Source organism: Thunnus maccoyii, chromosome 7 (genome assembly GCF_910596095.1).
Source record: "Thunnus maccoyii chromosome 7, fThuMac1.1, whole genome shotgun sequence".
Lineage (NCBI taxonomy): Eukaryota > Metazoa > Chordata > Actinopteri > Scombriformes > Scombridae > Thunnus > Thunnus maccoyii.
In genome coordinates this window covers 32773716-32782703 of record NC_056539.1, presented here as the reverse complement: position 1 = coordinate 32782703, position 8988 = coordinate 32773716, and the positions used below count along the sequence as shown (strand labels likewise).

Sequence of the window (8988 nt, the reverse complement as noted above, 5' to 3'; positions counted from 1 at the left end):
GTAGTATTAGTGTGTAATACTTTCACCTCGGTGGGTGTCATGAACTGGCAACTGAAAAAAGAAAGAATATTAAACCCATACCAAAACTAACAAAAATGGGGAAAAAACTTAATGATGATCTGAAAAATAGTCACATTGTGTTAAACTGTCAAAAGTCTCATTATTCTCTTTTTGTTTTGTCATTCAGACTTATAAAGACAGAAAAAAGTCGAGGTATCCATCCTCTCTGCTCTGGACAGTTTGTACCTGGATGTGCTCAGCAGCTCTTCCAGACTGAACATGTGCGCACCTGATGACGCAGCAGTCTGCGACTGTCTGCTGCTGCGTCATGTGCGCACAACAACCCAGACTGCACTAATCACACCTGAAGTAACCCTCTGTCCTCTACAGTTTTAAGGTTTTTTTTGGACAGCAGAGATCTCTGCAGCAGCTTTCCAGTTCACAGACTTGTTACATAATTCATCACCTCTCTGCAGCTTCTGAACATCCAATACTCTCATCCACCCTGATGGCTCTGTAACATAATAACTCATCACTCTGATTAAAAGTAAAATGCAACAGAAACGAACAGCATCATAACCGGATCATGCGGTGTTTTGCTGCTGCAGCTGCGGCGACGGTGCGCCACACCGACCCGTCCCGTCTCCGCCGCTGGCTGGCATAATTTGCAGACAGCAGGAGGAGGAAGAGGAGAGGGAGAGGAGTAGGAGGAGGAGGAGGAGGAGGGAGGAGGGGTTTACTGACATCAGCACTGTCGCTCACTACAGCACCGAGCAGGCTGCCTGTCTGCTGGACCAGCCACGCCATCCTTTTTACCCTGACGGGGGCTTCGCGGACGTCTGGGCTCGCTTCTGCGGGGTTCAGGTAGTGTCGAAGCTGACTGTCTGCGCACCGAGGAGCCGGGTGGAGGAGAGGAGCTCGTCCGTGCAGTTGAGAGCGGTGAGTTTGCGGTGTGTTTGCGGGTTGCAGACATCAGGCAGCAGGGCAGACTGGCGCAGGGCGAGTTTAGTCGGGCATGCTGTCTGAAGTTCACAATCGCCTAGTCACGCTTGTTGTAACTGATAGGCTCAGCGTCCTTCAGCATTAAAGACTTGAGGTGAAGGATATTCTCACTGCATATTCATGATATTTTTCATATTTTTTATTTGTTCACACTGATGCTCTGCTCATGTTCTGTCCTGAATTTACATCTTAACATGCAAAAACCCCCTCCAAGTCTGAGTTTTATCATTATGTTATTGCTTTTAAATCTTAAAAATTGTGTGTTGATAACATTTTAACTTCATTTTAAGTTTGCAGGAAGCATCTTCCTGCGTCAAGATTCCGCACAGACGAGAAAGGTGAAGCAGCAGGATTTCATACAGAAGAGTGCACACAGGAGCTCCGAATAAGAAGCCAAATTCTGCACTGCAGTGGATTTCCTCAGGTGTGTGTGTGTGTGTTAGTGTGTATGTATGTGTGTGTGTGTATGTGTGTGTGTGTCTGACTTGACAGAAGACTCCGTTTAGGCTCTGTACACTTTCTCATTAACGTCCAAAGAACCTGCAGAACCTTTGGGGCATCATCTGGAGGTCGCCACGTCCTAGAAAACTGTGCCACCCTTCGGTTTCCAGACCATCCAGCCGCCTCCCCCCTTCCTCCTCCTCCTCCTCCCCCTCTCTTTCTCTTCCCCTAACAGACACAGAAAGGTGGCCGGTCAGTCGGTCTGCCCCACTCTCCGTCCGTCCGTCCGTCTATGTGGATCATAAAATCCTGCAGGCCTCAGACCGGAGAGCTGTGACTGACATCTGGATTGTGGACTTTTAGACAGCGCATGGACGTTTAACCAAAAACCTGCAGAGCTGAAGCAAAGACCAGCCGACTGTTTAATTCTTGTTTGAATTCCACCAGGAGGACTTATTTTTGGATTAAGAAGGTTGGATATTCGGGGGGAGGTTGTAGGACTAGGTGTAGAATTCCACCTCAGGGATCAGATTTTTATCATTTCCACTGTGTCATCCAAGTCAGCACAACACAGCAAATCTCAGGCGGCATCACAGGTTTCCCAGGTTCAGGTCGAGTTCCAGTTTCACCTCAGGGATTTTCAACTCAGACTTTCAGTTTGGTATTTTTCAAGGCGCTGAATTAATTTTTACAGCAGCGAAACCTCAGGCGACATCTGTTTTTTTTTTTTCTTCTTGGTTTTGGGACCGGCCTATGAACTCCTGTTGCCATGGCATCTGAGAGTTTCCAGTACCGGGCGCTCTTTGAGTACAAGCGGGAGCGCGGAGATGACATCAGCCTCCAGCCGGGTGACCTGCTCACCGTCCCCAAGGCCTCGCTGATGGCGGCGGCGGGACCGGAGTACCAGGAGGGGGACGAACGGAGCCCCAAGGGCTGGCTGCACGGCACCAACGAGAGGACCAAAGAGAAGGGAGACTTTCCAGGGACTTTTGTGGAGTACGTCGGGGTTGTGAGGGTCGGCCCTCCTGCGGCCAAGTCCTGGCCCAGGCCTGTTCCGCCGACTCCTGGGGGGCCGCAGACCGCCGTGGGGCCTCAGCCTCCTGGAGCAGCTGCTGCTTCAGGTGAGTGATGCCCCAACAGCTCAGTTTCTACTGCAGGACATAAAACATCATGTGGATGCTTATCTTGTTGCATTTTTATGATTTTAAGATGGTGTATCAGTTGGACTGTAATGAACAAGATCAATACTTTTCATGAAATCCACATTGACGCAACAAAAATGCAAAATTTTTCATATGTGTCTGATTCGGGTCTGAGCTGCTCTACTCGGACGGACGGTGTTTTTGTGTGTGTGGTATTTTTAGAAAGACGAGTGTGTTTCTTTTCAAGTGTGTTGGTGATGTTTGCACAAAAAGCATTTGATCAACAGATCCTGAAGCTCAAACCTCCTGTTTTCACAACAAAACTCAGTAGAAATGGTTCAAATCCCGTGTTGTTCTTGGCGGGATCTCTCTGAGTAGAACTCCAGCCCTTCGTTTCTTCCCTGACTTTAATTATATGTTCACCTGTCAGGGCCGTGTCAGTGTTTTTAGAGCCTGAGGGCAGATTTTGCCTCGAGGAACCTCCTCTACACAAACGCTTTTGTAGTGTGAATTCACGTCATATGGAACAGATGGCAGCAAAGGGAAAGATTTCTCTGTTTATGACTTATTAATGTTTATATCCTTGGAAAACTTGAGATGTTGTAGAGTGACCGGGTGGGTCGTGTGATGGTTAAAACTACTGTGAAGTGAGAATATACTATAGCTCTGTATTCATTTTACATGGATCTAATTACCTTGGATGTAAACTTTGCCTGACATGAGGTGGTGAGGCCTTGGTTGCCCTAATGCTTGTCATCCCAGCAAGCTGTCCAATATGTATTATATCTAACTGTGCTTTGATTATTTTGTGCATTCACGTTGAAAAATGACCACATTAACTATTCTTAAAATACCTAAAATTGCTCAATTTGTGAGCGTGGTGCTGGCAGGCTCTATTATCCCACAATAAGAGGTGAGAGTGAAAAAGTTCAGAGCTGAAATAAAATGTAATTTGCAGGTTCTGTGAGTCCGAAACAGTTGAAGAGTTGGTTCACCCAAACTACAAAAAACACACTGTCTCACTCATCACGTTTTAGTACGATAATGACCACAGATGTACAGACAGAAACATACGGATCGAGTTATTTTCTTTGCTGAGTGAAGTTTTGCTAAAGTGCTGTGTGGTGTGTGTTGGTCAGCTGCTACACTTATGTCGGTATCTGGTTGATGGAGTTCAAAGTGTTTACAAAATGCTTTGTCTTGCAAAACTAATTAAGTTCTTAAATGCAAAAAAGCGGCCAAACATGTAGCATGTAGCGCGCTGTACAACATCTGTGCTGCACTTCTCTCATGATGGAGTGCCTTTTTCATTCTGTCAATATAAAATTATTTATTAACGACCATTTGTGGGTCAATTTTTTTTTTCACCTACTTGTAGGTATTAACCATAGAGGTGAAAGGTATTAGTCTTAGCTCATAGCCTCGAAACCTGAACAAATAAAACAAAAACTACATATAGATACCAGTAGAGGTGAGATCTGTTTGGGTGAACTGACACTAGAAGAGGAAGTACACAGTATTCATACATAGCATTGAATATGAAAATGCAGAATACAGTATAATACTGCTGCACAGTCCTGGAGTCAGTGCCAGCAGGCCTGTTTGTCAGGCTGCTGATCAGACCGATAACCTGCAAACGTCTCTGCTGCTGAGCTGATCCACCATGATCCCCCCCCTCCCACCATCACAGGCCTAACCACCCATCAGGCCTAAATATCTCATCTTCCTCCTGTCAGCCTTACTGGGTCTGTTTGTCTGCCAAGAAAAATCTAATGTGGAAGCGAGCTGGGTTTTAATGTCATTTTCTGCTCGTACTCTGTGAGCCGTTTGTCCATTGTTTTCTTGCTGAGAACGTCTCTGCAGATGTCGTCATGGTGTCAGACTGCAGCACAGTTCAACCGGATCCAATTTTAGATCACCTGCTCAGGTGGAGTCACGTAATGAAATATTTAGGTGAGCCGCTCTGCCAGTGTAGACGTGCCCTTGATGAGGATTACACTCACCTTTACAACCTTTAAGATCTAAACTTTGATTACTCGTAGGGATCCAGACAGGTAATCAAAGTTTGGATCTTAAAGGGTTGTTTTTTTTTAACGTGGATCTTCTCTTAGGAGTTTAGGACATTGTTCCTGTTGTTCTGGGAACACGGTGACATCGCTAAAAAGAAGTCAAACGGGGCAGGACACGTGCAGTCAGTGTTATCATAATGATGGTTTTAGCTGCTGTTTTTATTGAAACGTTGAAAACAAGATTCAAGTTGTAATAAACTGGGATTATACTCTAAAGTCGCCCTCCAATTTTTTAAAAAATGTGTTTTTCTTCTTGTTCCCTCAGTTGGATGTTGTTCTCGTCTCTGTGCACGATGATATATGTGCAGAGTCTGTTTTCGCATTCATCTGCTGAAGGAGGAAAGTTTCTCTGTGCTCACCTTTAAATACAGGCTGAAGTAAAGGACCAAAGCGAAAAATGATCATGACGCAAAAATCATTAAGTGTATTTAAAGTCCTGTGTGTTGACCATGAAGCTACAAGCTCCTTCCTGTCCTCCATGAACTGCTGCATGAACTCTGCCAGCAGCAGATCAATGACCATATTTCTTATTGAGTCTGCAGTTCTCAGAAACATTCAGGCATGTTGAGAACAGGGACTGCTTTGCCTCAAGATTAAATCAGTGTTTATATTTATCTTTAACAGTATCTCTTGCTATTGATTCTTGTTAGAAGATCGTGTGACGGCGAGCTGTGTGTATCTGTTCAGTGCAGCTGGATGTTCGAGCCTGTCCTCCCAAGAAAAACGACACTATAGCTGCTCGTAAATTCAGTCGCCATCTAGCGGCTGTAATAATTATGACCTGAGGAAGTGACGCAGTTCACATGACATCAATATAAGATGACTTCCTTATGGACCTAGCTGCAGGAGGCTGCTGTTCACTTCCTGTTTCCAACCACGAGTCGTGACATTTTTTTAAAAATACATGTGGTGTTTCCATGACGATTACGATTGCCTAACTTTAAAGAAGGATTAACCACGTTTCAAGTGATCCTTAACCCTAACCCCAACCCTTACCCCTAACCCCCAACCCTGACCCATAATTATTCTTTAACAGTGCTGTGTAACGGTTTTGGAAAGCGGCATATTCTGCTCCAATGGGTCGCTCTGAAAACGCTCCAGCAGGTTGCTCTGGAGTGCAGGTACAAATGACATGTGGTCGTTTAATTTGGAGGACTTGTTGGGATGTTTTTGATGATTTATTTAGGACGGAGCACAAACAGGCAGTAACGAGGATGAGAGGGACTTGATCCCAAAATATAAAAAGCATTGTGAAACAGGCTGCCCCACTTTAAAAAAAACCCCATTCTGAACCCTGCAGGCTTTGATTAGCGCTTTTACGGGGTTGGGGTGGTTAGCTCAGTTTTAGCCCTGGCTGTCTGCTGCAGTGAGTTCAGATCTGCTGTGTTTATGGCTCTTCATTTGCTAAATAGGTCAGAGGCAGAGCAATGTTCTCTCATCTCCTTCCTCTGCCGCCTCCCTGCTCTCTTTAATTGTCTGGCTGCCCGTCTCTTTTATGGGAGTGGGTTCAGTCTGTCTTATATAAATAACATCCATACCACTCCAGGCTGGGGTAAATATCTTCTTTCCATCTGTGCCTGCTTGCTGTGCTGATGCTCTTAGTTATGAGATGTGTGCTAGCCGAGCCATTCGTCCCTCCCTCTCCCTCTATTCCATCCATCCATATATCCATCCAGCGTCCTGCAGCTACACAAGGCCGTTCTTGTCCTGAATAATTGATTGGCTGGCACTCTGGTAGCCTGACATGCCACATTCCTGCAGTCACAAATCACCAGTAGCAGTAGTGGTGTAGCAGCAGCTGCTGCAGCAGAGGGAAGCGAACTGATCTGCAGCCTCCATCACTGCCTACATAAAGGCACAGCCTGCTCTGTTTGGAACAACACTGCTTTCTATACGGGTTTTTATATTTTTCAGGGTTCAGTTCATATAACATGATACAGTATAATCCAGTTAGTCAGTGTTTATGTGCCATTTGGCCGTGGAAGCATGTTTTAAAGTAGCGAGTGCTGGAAGACAGCTTCGGGTGGGGGTTTAAATGAGAAGAATTGTCTTGATTTGGGATGGAGATTGCAATTAGAGGTGTTATTTAAAGGAGAGGTTCACAGTTTTTCAAGTCTGTCTTAAAACAGCAGCCAAGTGCCTATATGATCAGTGAAAGAGGTTTTTCTTCGCTGTAATCATTTCTCCTGTTCATACTGGCTATTAAAAGATCCTCTTCAAATGCACTTTCAATCTAAGTGATTGAGGACAAAATCCACAGTCCTCGTTTTGAGCAAAAATGCATTTAAAAGTAGATGTGAAGCTTATATGAGGCTTCAGACAGTGTGTCCCTGTTGAGCTGCAGGTGGAAGTATAGTAACAAAAAGAGGGACTTTGGCACTAAAAAGACTGTAACGTTGAAAGATATCTACTTGATTTGACTCATTTGGACATTGAAGCTTCATATTAGCTTCAGATAAACTTTTAAATACATTTTTTGCAGAAGAAGGAGGACTGTGGATTTTGTCCTCCATCACTTCCATTGTAAGGTCATTATGAAGGGATCTTCTAATGGTCAGTATGAACAGGAGACAAGCAAGACAAACTGTGAACCTGTCATTTAACAAAGGATCAAATCACTATGTGCAACGTGACGGATCGCTTGCACAGCTGAACCACCAACAACTCCAACAGCAACTCCACTTAGCCTCGTTTAGCTCCTAGTTTTAGTTTTATGGTGCATTTACTGTCTGGTTCAATCTCAGCATTTCTAGCAGCAGCAGGCAACTTTTTCTCTGATAAACCCGCTGCACACTACCTGTCCAGAACCGAACAGCCGACAGACACAGTTAGAGACTAGCTGGTGAAGAAAGTGGACCATCTAGCAGCTAAAGATCCAGAATGAATTTCGAGAGTCGAATATAATTTGAATAGTAAAAAAAAAAAAGGATACTAATCGAATGCTGTAATCACTATTCTGATGTGTATATTAATTATAAATGTGCTGGCTCACATCTGAACAATAAAGTTTTCTGAGTCTGACTGAATCACAAGCTAACATTTAATGTGCTAACATTAACTTCTAACGTTAGCATATCAGAAATGGCAGTAAGCGATGCACCCACGCAGATCACCACTCCTTCCTATTCAAGAAGCGAAGTGTGGAAAGTTTTTGGATTTCCGACGACAAACTGAAAACTTTAAACAAAAGCAGGCCAACAGTTTAAGACTCGAATCTCCAGCTCCTGCTCACGCTATCATCTGGGCTCACAGTGCATCCTGACTCAGATTACACATGTCACATAATGATGCAAACAAGCGCATACTGACGTGGATTTATTTATATTTCAGTTCGTACTTGAATTACTATGATCTAGTACGATTATAACTTATATTTTGTAGTTTTAATTAATGTTATTCATTTTGTGCCTAAGCTTAATTAGCAAGAAATTAGCAAGAAAGCTAACACCTGTTTATCGGTAATGTTGGAATGCCCTCTAGTAGACATAGTGGCATTGGCAATGCATAAGCCTGTGTATACAATAGTATAGGTACATAGTAAATATTAATAATAGGCTAAATTTGAGCGTTAAAAATTTGAATATAATTCGAATATTAAAATAATAAGGAATGAAACTTAAATTGGATTTTAGAGGAAGACTGACAGCACTACTGGATGTGTAAATGGCCTCCTTCCTTCCTTTCCATCTTCTTCTCCTCCTCTGTCTTCTCTTTCCTCTTCTGCCACCTGAACACTTCAGTTCCCTCCCAGCAAGTCGTGCTGATTAAATGAGGTGTGATACCTAATAGCTCTAACAGGGCTCATAGCACTAATCAATGCGTAACACTATCTGACACCGTGTGATTGTGAACGCCCTCCTACATTTCCAACCTGACGCCTTACCCTTCTCTGATGGGAGCTGTTTGCCGGCTCCATACAACATTAATTATGCCAGTAAGCTAATGAATCCCTGATGTGCTCCTCGTCACTATCTACCTACATTTATACGGGAGAAATGTGAAGGTAATAATCAGAGTTCATGCTGAAGCTAACGGGCTAATCGAATGCAGCGCTCTGCTCTGCTGTGATAAGGCAGCTTGCATTTTTTATCTGAAGATGAGCCCTGTAGCTTGGTACACTCTGTTCCACATTCATGTAAATGAGGGACGCAATTAGATGTAAACCAGAGGACTTAGACATCATCAGTTTGTTCTGCCCAGAGGCTTTGATTGGGAGAGTTTGGTCAAGTAGAGCAAATGTAACACAACATCCTTTGTTTCATCACTGTAGAGTTAGAGTTGGAAAAGAGCTGAAGGAGCTGAATTCAGGGCAGGAAGTGTCCAACCATCTTCAT

General features: G+C 44.0%; 1 protein-coding gene across 1 annotated transcript in view; it reads left to right on the top strand.

Moving 5' to 3' along the window:
• The first annotated feature begins 761 nt into the window (after window positions 1-761).
• Window positions 762-8988, top strand: part of pik3r3b (phosphoinositide-3-kinase, regulatory subunit 3b (gamma)) — a 265999-nt gene continuing 257772 nt past the window's right edge. The window contains exons 1-3 of the mRNA XM_042417288.1: window positions 762-939; window positions 1293-1426; window positions 1540-2564. Of these exons, the coding sequence (XP_042273222.1) occupies window positions 2213-2564 (352 nt within the window). The 5' untranslated portion in view covers window positions 762-939; window positions 1293-1426; window positions 1540-2212. The remainder of the gene's footprint in view (window positions 940-1292; window positions 1427-1539; window positions 2565-8988) is intronic.